The sequence below is a fragment of the Bactrocera latifrons genome, unplaced genomic scaffold (genome assembly GCF_001853355.1).
Source record: "Bactrocera latifrons isolate USDA-ARS-PBARC rearing strain unplaced genomic scaffold, ASM185335v1 scaffold_7, whole genome shotgun sequence".
Classification (NCBI taxonomy): domain Eukaryota; kingdom Metazoa; phylum Arthropoda; class Insecta; order Diptera; family Tephritidae; genus Bactrocera; species Bactrocera latifrons.
Genome location: NW_017537378.1, coordinates 2,233,473 through 2,247,145, shown reverse-complemented (window position 1 = coordinate 2,247,145; position 13,673 = coordinate 2,233,473). Strand labels below are relative to the sequence as shown.

Here is a 13,673-nt window from a genome sequence, read left to right as displayed (position 1 = left end):
ACGCTATATCTATGCCACTCAGCCCAGCGGTCCATGCAATAATATTTTTATATTGGTCACCATCTACTTCCATAATAATATTCACATTATCCTTTTGCTGTTTTAAGTGATCGATAACCATTTGGCCTCGTGTGTGAGTGCCAGTCAGTTCAACGGTTGCGTGATAGTGTCGACTTTGTTTCACCGTCAAATGTGGAAAAAGGTAGGCTGCGACGACTACAGCATCACAAACCAGCCAACGTTCGATACCTTTGGGTATAAAAATAGCACGTTCCACAAGGTTCAGCAATTCGATGAAAGGACTCTGAATCGTACCGAGGACGTTCAAACGCCAGTCCTAAATGGATCAATTTTTATACATAGAAGTGTGTATATTTTCATGATAAATATTGTATGTACATACAAGTGATATATCAAACTCGCCATCAATGCAGGTTTCCCAAGGAAGTATTGTTAGTGGACTATCTACATGAGTTAAAACAATATGTGCAGCCTCTGGATCCATCATGAAATTGAACTCGGCGCTTTTAGTTATGTTGCCTTTGGCTATACATATATAAAAATGTATTAGCTTTACAGATCTGGTCAACAATTAGTAATTATTGTCTTTAAATTTGTTATATTCTATACATACCTCTATGATTGCCGCCCATAATATAAATTTTACCAACTTTATTTAAGAACTCTGAACCATACATATTGATACACATCGCAAAGTTGGTAAGTGGACCCACCAACAAGAAGTCAACCTTTTTCGGGTGCTACAATGAAAAATAATTATTCAAGTATTCTTACAATCATCAAAGTTGATCGAGAAATACCTTACAAACTATATCATACATCGCATTCACCGCATGCTCCGGCCGCACCAGATCCAAATTGACTGACGTCTCATGCTGCACTTCACCGAACCCATCCTTTCCATGAAAATTTTCCGGGTTCTCCCAATGCGTTTGTATGATTGGTGTACTGCAACCTTTATATACGGGCAACTGTGAGTATTTATATACTGTTATTCTAGAGTTATGATGTCTAATTAATTCCAGAGTAATCATAGTTACATCGTTTCTATTGGCTGCTTTGAGCACTCTGAGTGTGTTTATTACCACTTGGTCGAGATTGGTGTTTCCCTGCACGCATGTAACGCCAATGATTTCAAACTTTTCTGGGGAATCCGCTAGATCGACACGTCTTTTAAAAGCTTCTTCAGCTCTGATTAGCATCATCAGACCCCATGCATCATCGTTGCCGACATCACAATCGAACACTACGTAACGGCTCATTTTGGTAATGGTTTCTGCTGAAGATATAGCATTGTTTTTTTAAGTAAGCCTGTAAATTCAGGTTTTATGGGAAATTCCTTATCTCATGATTCCCCATGTCGATTTAATAAATCTAATAAAAACTGATTACGAAAGCTAAAACAAATAATTACATACATACACATATATATTGCGGTCATAAAATACCCAATGCAATGTACAATATATCATCTCTTCTAAATCTAATGTTATGGGTAAACCGATATAGCAAGCTATAATCTTAACGGTGAGCAATAATTGTATGTGAAGGTTTTGAACGATTCAAAGATGATTTTTCAAGATTTTGTTTAGTAAATTAAAAGCTGTATGCACATAGCCAATTTGTATAGCCACAAATTTGTTTCCCGGTTTTGCTTACTTTCCGTTTATATTAATAAGATTATTGCCAAAATAAGATCCAAATAAAGAAATGCACGCAACTCACTTATTTGTGATTCACAACGCTTTAGAGCCGAAACTATCCCCTTCAATGCCGAACACGAACTACCGGCATATCTTTGAAGACTGTGTACATTGGCGCTTCTCATTATTCTTTATCGCAGAGCAGTGGGTGCATAAAAGCAAATCACAATATAAAATATTTACATACGTACACACACAAAGTAATAATATTGCACTGACGAGCGCCTGCTGATTTGCTCTCCGCAGGCAAAACAATAATTTCTTATTATTCACTCAAGAGAGCAATGATCATGGGCTAGAAATTGTGCTTATGGAGACCAATTGTGGTTCATATCTAATGTACCTATGTATTTATAAGAATTAGTCTATTTATCCCTGCTGGAAAATGCTGCGTAAGTTGCTAAATATTATTTATACCCTGAACAGTGTATATTAACACTCAGAAGGATAAGTCGGAGATCCTATAAAGTATATATAAGTAATCAGTGTGATGTCGTGACTCGATTAAGCCATGACCGTCTATCTGTCGGCATATACGATATATCGATCTGAAATTTTGCTGACGTCCTTTTCTCCTCAAGAAGCTGCTAATTTGACGGAACCACCGTATAGCATATAGTTTCCATAAAAACTGAATGATCGTAAACAAGTTTTCCTATGGGAAAACAAATTGTTCAGCTCGAACAAATATCACACATAACTGCCATAAAAACCGACCAAATAAAGCAAATTTTTATACTTTTGCAACCTGTTGCTACAAAGTATAATAGTTTTGTTCACCTAACGGTTGTACGTAGCACCTAAAACTAAGCGATATAGATATAGGGATACATATATTATATATAAAGGAACAGGATGACGAGACAAGTTGAAATCCGGGTAACTCTCTGCCTGTCTGTCCGTCCGTGCGTGCAAGCCGTAACGTGAGTAAAAATTGAGATATTTTGATGAAACTAAGCAGGTTCAGCAGGTTCCTTGAAAAACGAAAAATTACGAGTGGGCGTAAACGCACCACAGCACGCCCACAAAAAAAATTACTTAAAGCGCAATAAATCAATATCTAATAGTATGTAAATAATAAAACTCAGTAAACATTTTTTAGTATGTGTACCCCAACTCCCATTTATGCACTACATATACTGAGTTTCGTTTTTCTAACAAATCTTATGCCGAATTTGTTGGTCAGTGTTTGAGTTATATAGAGTATGTGTATATATAGAAAATAGCTTAACGTTTGACATTTTGAGGTATCTGCCTTTGATTCGTGTAAAATGCAAAAATATAAAATGTTCAGTTACACCTGAACTTAGCCCTTCAATACTTGTTGTAGTACGATTTGTCCTTTGCTTTAAAATTGCCTTTAATTTCGGTGATCACTGTTGAGATTTGAAAACAGGTAATACGTGATTTAATCCTATATGGCAGGCCGGTGTTTTCAATTGACCTCTTAAGTAACTAGATCCTTTCAGATTTTGCAACTATTTCCAAACCATTAAACTAAAGCTTACTTGACGAGAATAAAGTATAAACTATATATATATTTGTTTTAAAGTTTTTGAAGTAAGACACAACCAAAACAAGTTCTTGTATGCCAAATTTATACTGTGAAACTCTAGGTGACTCCGACGCTATATCTATGCCACTCAGCCCAGCGGTCCATGCAATAATATTTTTATATTGGTCACCAACCACTCCCGTAATTATTATCACATTTTCCTTTTCCTATTTTAAGTGATCGAGAACCATTTGGCCACGTGTGTGAGTGCCAGTCAGTTCAACGGTTGCGTGATAGTGTCGTCTTTGTTTCACCGTCAAATGTGGCAAAAAGGTAGGCTGCGACGGAACAAGTTTTCCAAGAAATTATTGTTAGTGAACTATCTACATGAGCTAAAATAATATATGCAGCCTTTGGATCCAACTTGAAATTGAATTCGGTACTTTTGGTTGTGTTGCCTCTGCCTATATACATGTATGTAAAAATATATTATTTTACAGTGAAAAAATCTGGTCAGTAATATTCGTAATTATTAACATAAAATTTGTTATATGCTTTACATACCTTTGTGATTGTCACCCATAATATGAATTTTACCAACTTTATCTAAGAACTCTGGACCATACATATTGATACACATCGCAATGTTGGTAAGTGGACCCATCAACAAGAAGTCAACCTTTCTCGGGTGCTACAAAGAAGCGATTTGCTATTATTCAAATAAACTTACAAGCACTTCAATCTAGATCGAAAAACAGCTTGCAAACGATATCATACATCGCATTCACAGCATGCTTGGGACGCACCAGATCCAAATTGATCTATGTTTCATGCTGCACTTCACCGAACCCGTCATTTTCATGATAGTTTCCAGGGTTCTCCCAACGATTTGTGTACTGCAACCTTCATATACGGTTAACTGTGAGTATTTACAGTTATTTTATAATGATGATATGTCCTTAATTCCGAAATAATCTTACTGACATCTTTTCTGTTGTTCATTGTTTATATATACCTTCATTGTTTGCTATATCGATTTAATAAATCTAATAAAAATTGATTACGGAGCTAAAAAAAAACGGGAAAAAACGTTAACTTCGGCTGCACCGAAGCTAGAAATAGTTTTTTTTTTTTTAGATATTTTTCCTGAAGATACCACGTCAAATGCGAAAATTTTTCATAGAAGCACTTGATTCCGATCGTTCGGAATCTGAAACAGAACAGGAAGTTTCCCGTGCAAGCATTTGATTCCGATCATTCAGTTTATATGGCAGCGATATTCTATAGTAAGCCGATCTGAATAAGTTTATCCTATATTACATTATTTTCTTAGAAAGTAACATGTGCCAACTTTTGTGAAGATACATACATTGTCAAATGTGAAAGTTTTCCATACAAAAACTTGAATTCGATCGTTCAGTTTGTATGTCAGCTATACATATGTGTGTTGTAGTGGTCCGATATCGGCAGTTCCGACAAATGAGCAACTTCTTGAAGAATCGACACAGCTCCACATACTGATCGTTTATGTATATATATATATACTTAATAGAGTCTCCGATGGTTCCTTCTGGGTGTTACAAAATTCGTGGCAAACTGAATATACCACGTTCAGGGTACATTTTTGGACATGTTGTTGTAACCAAATACCCAATGCAATATACAACATAGCATCTCTTCTCAAACTAATTTAAGGAAGAAATACGATATGACAAGCTGTAATCTTATCAGTGTGTAATAATTGAATTTGAAGGTTTTGAGCGATTAAAGTAGATATGCATTATAATTTATTTTGGTTAATAAATTAAAAAGTGTGACACGTGTATTTAAATAGAATTTCTCTTTCAAAGAAAAATAAGAAAGGTAAGGGTTGTCTCAATTTGTCCACTCAAGTTCTATTTACATTTGAACTTGAATTGTTATTGATAATATTTGCAAGCAATAAAAAATATATATTCTGAACGTTTGGAGAACCAATATTTTATAACAATTTACAAGAAGAGTCTTCACAACGAAATAATGCCATAACTTTCTGTTTCATGAAAAACTCAACACAAACTTTATGTGCTCGTGTTTCCCGATTTTACTTACTTTCCATTTATATTATTAAGATTATTGCCAAAATATTATCCAAATATAGAAATACACGTAACTCTTTTTTGGGGTTCAAATGACGGAACTATTCCCTTAAATGCCAAACGAACGAACTGCCGGCATACCTTTTAAGACTGTTTAACCATTGGCGCTTTTCATCATTTTTTTTTTTACAAAGTAGTGGGTGAATCAAAGCAAATCACAATATACATATACATATTTACATACGTACACACAAAATGTAATAATACTTTACTGTCGAGTGCCAACTGATTTGCTCTCCGCAAGCAAAATAATAATTTCTTATTATTCGCTCAAGGGAAATGAGCTAGTGGAAACCAATTGTTGTTGTGTAGTCGAAAATGCCTTTTCGTATTTCTAATAACATTTTAACTTATTTTTTCTTATATTTACGATAATTATCCCTGTTGGAAGATGCTGCGTTACTTGTTAAATAATATTTATAACTTGAACAGAGTATATTAAGTTGCTACGAAGTTTGTATCACCCAGAAAGAAAATTCGGAGAACATATGTATATACATGTATGCATATAGTATATAGTACATATACGTGATCAGCGTGAAGTGCTGACATATTTAACCATATCCGTCTGTGCACCCATCTGTCTGTCCATCGACACACAAGCCTACCAGTCCTTCAGTCTTTGAGATATCGATCCGAAATTTTGCACACGTTGCACTCTCTCTTCAAGAAACTGTTGGAACCACCCATATCAGACCACTATAGTAATAAATAAAGTTTTGTATGGAAAAACAAATTGTTCAAATCGGACAACTATAACAGGTATGTACATATATACAAACAAACCGACCAAACGAAATAAATTTTTTGTATAAAAGCTTTTTTTATTAGTGAGGGCTATTCTAAATTCGGTGGAATTGAAGTTAACGTTTTCTCTTAATTTTGACTGACTTCGCAAAAAGTGATATAAAATAATATTGCATGTAGCCGTTTATACGAGAAATTTACTTCAATAAAATTTCATACTAAAATTAAAATTATATTGTCTGCGTCGTTCCATGTTTTCTATTTACGCTTTAAAATTAGATTTCAACTATTATTAAAATTTTCTATTACTTAACTCTCAACTTTCATCCATAAGGTGTCAAAATTGACTAAGCGCCACTTAAGCGGTTACATGGGTGTTCACGGGTAAAAAAAAAACCTTTTTTCAAAATTTTTTTTCTTATTTAAAAAATTTAAGATTTTAACAAAATGTTTCATTGCTAAAAGCAAGCACTATTAACAAAGAAATACTGAAAGACGCCATTTCCGGTGACCCCTAGGAAAAAATATGCGCCCGCATAGCCAAAATAACTCCTTACAAGATCAATAGTGAAAAAATACGTGTTTGATTTAAAACCTTAACTAGAACTAGATTTTTGGATTTTAATTTCTCGAGAAATTTTGCCAGCCGATTTCAAAAACACTGTTTCGAGAAAAACGGCGCACTAAGCCTAGCTAGCCTCAAGCGCACAAGTTCTCAAGGCTGAATCTCCGAAGCTATTACTCGGATTTACTTGAAAATTTAGGACAATATTCTGGAGGCATTTTAGAATTTTATAAGATAATAAAAAGAAAATTTTTTGAAACCCGTAAACTTATGTTAGCGAAATGTCTGAAAACTCTTAAGCAAAGACACAACATACTTAGCAATTAACAAAAGGTAATTAAACGTCTTCCAAATTTATATTATTAAGATATGTTAGTGATTATTTTGAACTACTTAAAAGAATTTTGTTAAGAATTTCTTAAAAGAAAAGTATGTAGGGGACCAAAAGAACGCAATTTCATGGAAAATAAAAACGCTTCACAATTTTTTTTTGTTTTTGCACAAAACTAAAATGGCTTTTAGCCCACAACGTATGCTTGGTTACGCACATTTTAATGTTGCCAATATTTTTGTAGAAAACAAAGGTCACCGTTAATATTCTTACAGACAATCCTTTCACAAAACAAAGTAAATCGTTATACCTGATTATAGCGTCAAACAAATACTTCCGTATCTATGAATTGTAAGAGCAATTAAGAGTGCAGGCAAAGTGCTGAGAGCACTGAAAATCGCTGAGAAAGAGAGAAAGAGAGTCAGAGTTGTGTAGTGTTTTGCCGGCTTTCTGGCAAATTCACTAAGCATTTGTGTGCAGGTGCGTGAGGACTGCTAATACGCTGAGGCGGTCGTACACATACAGACACCTTAAAATTTCATACCTTACTACTAACAAATATAGATAAACAAAGTTCGATTGTTAAATTTATAGTGCAATAACTAGTGTTCGTTCATATGTGATCGCTGTTAGTTGATAAATTGCCACAAGAGAGCTGAAAATATAGAAGTACACAGTCCAATTAACTAGTAAATGCATAATATAAACTTCAATTGCTCACGCTGCTTAACAGTTTTGTGTTTTATTATTGGAATTTAGTACGCTGGAAGAGTGGCTAGTGAGCAGCTGCCAAGAAACGGTCAAAAGATGCGCAAATTTCTTTACAAGTACATATAGTAGAAATATATTTACAAAGCAATTGTGTGGCCGCGATGAATAACGCGCGAATAAAAGAATTTCAATTGTATTCGAAATAAGAAAAGAAGCAATTTGTGTTAGAAGGTACATGCTGATTTATGGCAACTAAGCGATAATAATAGCGCACAGAAGTATAAGCAAGTTGTGCGCGATAAGCTGTGCGAAGATAACTTGCTGAAAACGCATGAAACTATAATTTTTTTTGAATAGTTAGAAGTTAGATTAACTGTGATAAAATCATAAAAACTCAACGCTCATGTCGGCACAAAATCGTTTCGTTATTTTGGATTGCGATGGCGGCAGCGATGATGCCTGGGCTTTGATGCTGCTGCTCAAGGCAGCCGCCGAGCAACACGTCACGCTATTGGCGGTGACTATATGTGGCTGTGGCAATACCGATCTGCGTAGTGCGACGCGCAACATGTACCGCATATTGAAGGCCTACAACAGGACTGAGGTAATATTTGGCGCCAATTTGGATCACGTAGTAGACCGCCAACGCTTGACATTTGTTGTGAAATTTAAAATTCAAAGTATTTTTGTGCCAAAATTGCATTTTACTTGCAAAGCAGTAAATAAATTGTGTGATTAATTTTGTAAACTCACCAACTCTAGATACCCATTTATTATGGCGCTGCGGAGTCGCTTATACCACCCACCGTACCGCTCGATGATAACAAGTATTTTCATGGCCGCGACGGTTTCGGCGACATATTGCCCCTAGAGATAGACTACAAATTGGACGAGGTGGTGCAAAAAGAGCACGCAGTGATAGCTATAAATAGAATTTGCACTGAGGTACAAACATTTCGTATGCATTTTCATTAGCTGTGTTACTTTAGTCACATTTTCTTTATATTTATTGTATTATTTAGCATCCGAAAAAAGTAACAGTGATTGGCGTGGGGCCATTAACGAATATTGCGCTTTGCTACTCCATGTTCGGTGATGGGTTCGCGAATGCAGTCAAGGACTTTTATCTAATGGGCGGCAATCATCAAGGTGAGTATACACAAATAATTATAATATGAATATAAATAGCCTAAATAGGCATACATACACATGCTTTTATATAAAACTGAATATTTGTTCATTTGTTTGTGTACTAGTCACAATCTGCTTAACGGTTTTTGTTTGGTTTACTGCAGAGTTCAAATGCTTAGAAATAAAAATAGGAAATGTTACCAGATAACCCATGAATAAAAGCAAAATATTTTTTTGGAAAATTCTTAATTTTATAGAGTTGTGAGCATTTGTAAAAATTAAAAAAATTAATTTATGATAAGTAAAATATTCCACTCACCAAAAAAATATTTAAAACACACTCAAATCTCCACTTCGCACTAACAGGTGTTGGCAACTGCACTCGCTGTGCCGAATTCAATTTCTATGCAGATCCCGAGGCAGCACATGCCGTACTCGCCAGATCCAAGTGTCCCATCACCATACTGCCCTGGGAACCCTGTATGGAAGATCGATTTTTTATATGCATTGTAAGTATGCCATAGCATTAATTAATGCTTACTACAATATTTTCTCGCATAAATGGTAGAATTGGCGTTTGGACGAGCTCGGCGCACTGGCCGCTAACACTTGCTCCGCCATCGACATTATGAACAAGGTGGAGCGCGCTCAATGGCTGCCGTCGAATTTCAAAAGCTGGATACCGTGTGATGCTCTGATTGTGGCCGCTTTTCTCTTTGAAAGCGTTCTCGTGCGGAAGAAAAGTAGTTGGCATGCGACTGTGGATTTAATGGGGCACACACGTGGCCAAATGATTTTGGATCACTTGCAAGAGGTGGACAAGTTTCCCAAAAATGTAGACGTTATTGAATTGTTGGATGCAGACGCGTTCAAAAAAATTGCCCGATGGGCAGTGGGTTTGTACGATGAGTTCGTAGTCGAGCATAGCAATGGGAATGAAGTATTGTAAGATTTCTGAATGTTAAATCAACGCTATGAGAAAAAGTTGTGTTTCTAAACGTGTAAGCAATCAAAGGCATCTCTGTAATAAATATACATAAATATGCATTAATTTAATTATAGCTTATGGTAATAATTCATTTAGTGTATATGTGTTGTAAACGAAGAATTCTTTTTGAGTCCTTTTGAGTTGTAATTGAACGGATGTTAAAATTAGTTATAAAATACCCAAGACAGTCGATCCCAAGTAAGTCAAACTCAGAAAAAAATCATGTCTTCAACTATGTAAGGTATACTTATATAATTTTAGAAATTCTGAAAAAATAATTTAAACCAAATTTTGTATAACTGTTTTGCAGCTATTTTTCCAACTAATCAATTCATGTTGGCAATGACTGCTTTCATACCAAACAGTCCACAAAGTTTTGTCAAAAACACATTTGACTTCTGCAAAGCACACAAAGTGATAAAAAGTGAACAAATCAAACTTGATGAATGTCACACTGAGAGGAAATTAAACAAAAACAGTACACCGAGATAAAACAAAAACCACCAAAGCACAACGAATGCGAATGCGCGTACACAAAGCACACCCCGAACATAGGTTAACCCACCACCTTCTCCGCCCCCTGCAACCATACACGCTGGTAATTACCAACAAAAACGATGAAACAACAAAACAACGAAATAGCAACGCCAATAACAATAGAAACTGTAGCTACTCGTAAGCGAGAGGGCAGATATTCGTAATTGTGACGCTGAGCATATCAGTGTACAGTGGGTTCGCACTGTAGAAATTTATATTATAATTATTATATAAATAATTTAAATGTGTTTTAGTAGGAATAAGCCGTATGTTGGAGTGAATACAATTTTATGCATTTTGAAGCTGAATTTTATTGGTTTATTATTATATAATAATTTTTGTATATGCAAAATTTAAATTAATATCCAAATTTAGGTTTTTTTATATTAATTTATATTTTGAAATATCTTGATAGTACGATCATTCAACGTATAACAGGAAAGATAAAAAGGCGATTTTTGGAATTAATAAAAAGTAAATTTTCTTTGTCAATTATTTATTTTAAATTTTTGAAGAAAAACAAAATATTATTTAAGAAAAGTTCTCCAGCGGTGCAAAGATTTCGACCTTCTTCCTATATAAAGGCTAACACAAAATTCAGACTTGAAATTACTGTCCGTACAATGGTGTACGCTCAAAAAAATTTTTTTAGTAAAGATAAAAAAGATTTTAGTAGATATTTTCTAAGTATAACCTATGAATTTTTCTGAATTTCAACCTACGTGTGCCCCGTAATTTCAAAAAAAATATTCTGGATCACATTATTGTATTATATATGGGCACTAAATAATAGAGGCTTCTAGCAAAACATATTTATATGCGCAACTTTAGTTATTTGTAAAATATACAAAATTAGGATTTATATTTTATATAGATTCGCTCTCGTGAATTCATAAACATTTAAGATTAAAGCCTTGTAAAACCGGGAATAACACAAATTGTATTAATTTTTTTTTAAATATTTCGAATATTGCCCCACTGTGCAACAAGTATATCACAAAATACGAAACTACGTTCAACATCATTATCATCATCATAAACAGCAACAACAAACGCAACCAAACCAACAGTCAGCTGCAAACAAACATACATACACATACTAATAGCTGGGTGAGCCATCAGTGGCGGTTGCGGCCCAGCTCCGGAGCAGAGGCACAGCAGTTCGGCAGTTAGCTAGCCTGACAGCAGTAGTCAGAACGAATCGAGAGGAGCAAGCGTTTGGACGTAGTCGGTATTGGCAATCGACAATCGACAATCGGCATCGACATCGGCAAACGGTCGTCTGCGTCGCTGCGTCGCGTATGCCATTTGTGCTGCTGCTCTTTCAAATAGTCGCGGGCCTAACACTCATTCTATTTGTTATTCATTATATTTATTATATAATTAATGCAATTGCCGGCGATTTACAATTACAACAACAGCTACAGCAACAGCAACAACAAATATTGCAGTTGCAACAAAACGTGTATTTACAACAATTGCAACAACCAATTGTAAAAAATTATCGACAACAACGCATCCCAGTAGCGTCGTCTGCAACATATAGAAAATCGCATTGTTTTACAGCAACAACAGCAACAACTGGCGAAAAAATGCAAACAAGCGACGATGCAAAGTTTATAAAAAAGTGAGTGAATACAGATGAGCAAAAACCAAACAAATAACAACAATAACAAATAAATGTAAAATGAAAAATGAAAAATAATCATAACAAAAATTAGTAAGAAAAATGTATTTACATAAAAGGTGTTGTTGTAGTGTTGCAAAGAAAATAGCCAAGCACAGTGAAAGATGAGCTGTCCAATTGTAAGCGTTAAACAATTCACCGTTTCGGGGGCAACAGCTAAACACGCCCCAAATGCAAATGCTAACGGTTGTCCACAGCTGAAAAGCTCAAAATTTTATTATTTTAATTGAGCTGCAATGTGCGATAAGCAGAAGCATGACTAACTGTAAAATATAATGAAATAAAATTTTGCGAAAAAAGCTGCAAAGGTGCAACTTTTTCCCAGCGCCTGATTGCGGCTGAAAAGTGTGTGTCAGCATTATCGATTTTCCATTTCCTCAGCGTTTTCCGACTGCGCACCGACCGACACGCGAAAATCTTGTACACATAAATACCTACGAATATGCGAGTGTGTATGTGTGCAGCGCGACCACGTTCTGCTGCGTCGTCCGCACAGGCGTCTCTTCGGCCCACCAATGTGCTGACGTAGTTTTCCCTTACTCACTGCCTTAAATGCGATTGAAACTCGGTGGTTGCGTCAAATAAGGGATTTTCGTCTTATTCGAATTCCAAATTGAATCATTTCTGCTTGCATTAATGACAGCGAATTTGATTGAAAGTTCTCTTATAACAATTTTAATAAAAGAAATTTTCATAAAAATATAGAAATTTCAAAAATATATGGACATTTTTATAATATCCGGTATACTCGTAGCTGAAAAAATTATTTCTAAACTCTGAGCAAAAAATCAACATAATGAAAATCTATGTATAAACGCAGAAATATGCGAAACACATTTTTTTTTATAAAAAACAACAATGTGAAATCATTTTGGCACTAAAACATAATATATTTAGATGGCAAAAACATTTGCTCCAAGCCGCAAAAAATGAACACATAAATCATTTATACATATATACATATACATTTTAATTGTATGTATTAACTCATACAACTTACCAAATGTGTATATTAGGGTCATCCGTTCCAAACTTGAGAATTTGAGATCAATCCATCATTCTGTTAAAAGCAATTTTTAAATAATGTTTAATTTTCTTAAAAGATAATAAAGGTATCTTAATAACTTAATACAAGTATGTATCGATACTTCTTTAAAGTATATGTATATTTCTTCCCATTCTACCGTAAAGCACTTTTTAGCAGAGCTTGGAGCAAAGTTGTAACATTTCATAGGATCCTTGAATGTGGAAAATATTTCAAAGAAGTTGACGCGTTGTTTTCAGTCGTGATTATTATATGCTCTTCTGTTCGGACGGCTAAGCTTTTTCAAAATCATACATACATACATATGTGTGTATATATGTACATACTATATATGAATGATTCTTTAATTTGTGGAGTAATCTAAAAAATTAGTCAATTTCGTGCAGTGATTCTTGTGATTTTAAACACTTTGGGAAATACCTACACTCTCAAAGATCTCATACCTCCAAGTTCTGAATTGAATTGAAATTGCATGCCTACTAGGGTGACAAAAAAAAAATATTTAAAGTCGAAAATTTTCATATATATGTACATAAACAAGCGTATAACCAAATTTGTGTTAAACGAACTTCCA

General features: G+C 34.7%; 3 protein-coding genes and 1 pseudogene across 10 annotated transcripts in view; 2 read left to right on the top strand and 2 right to left on the bottom strand.

Moving 5' to 3' along the window:
- Window positions 1–26: 26 nt before the first annotated feature.
- LOC108975804 (inosine-uridine preferring nucleoside hydrolase-like) lies at window positions 27–1,828 on the bottom strand (the record flags this gene model as incomplete). 5 transcript variants are annotated; one of them, XM_018944538.1, is given in 6 exon segments in its annotated part: window positions 27–337; window positions 404–546; window positions 635–761; window positions 822–992; window positions 1,062–1,300; window positions 1,747–1,828. In XM_018944538.1, coding segments are annotated over 5 exon segments (974 nt in total), but the record flags the coding sequence as incomplete, so codon positions are not given.
- Window positions 1,829–3,038: 1,210 nt separating this feature from the next.
- LOC108975771 lies at window positions 3,039–4,205 on the bottom strand (annotated as a pseudogene).
- A 3,287-nt stretch (window positions 4,206–7,492) lies between these two features.
- Window positions 7,493–9,893, top strand: LOC108975799 (uncharacterized protein C17G8.02). The gene is made up of 5 exons (XM_018944526.1): window positions 7,493–8,315; window positions 8,474–8,656; window positions 8,734–8,860; window positions 9,209–9,351; window positions 9,411–9,893. Exons 1-5 carry the CDS (start codon window positions 8,115–8,117, stop codon window positions 9,789–9,791), a joined length of 1,035 nt encoding a protein of 344 aa, XP_018800071.1. The 5' UTR covers window positions 7,493–8,114; the 3' UTR covers window positions 9,792–9,893.
- Window positions 9,894–11,544: 1,651 nt separating this feature from the next.
- LOC108975907 (kinesin-associated protein 3) overlaps window positions 11,545–13,673 on the top strand; it is a 41,168-nt gene continuing 39,039 nt past the window's right edge. For all 4 annotated transcript variants that reach the window (XR_001993905.1, XM_018944721.1, XM_018944720.1 and 1 more), the window contains exon 1: window positions 11,545–11,994. Coding sequence is in view for 3 of the 4 variants with exons in the window: in XM_018944721.1 (XP_018800266.1) it covers window positions 11,669–11,994 (326 nt within the window). In the remaining variant the exon portion in view is untranslated. The remainder of the gene's footprint in view (window positions 11,995–13,673) is intronic.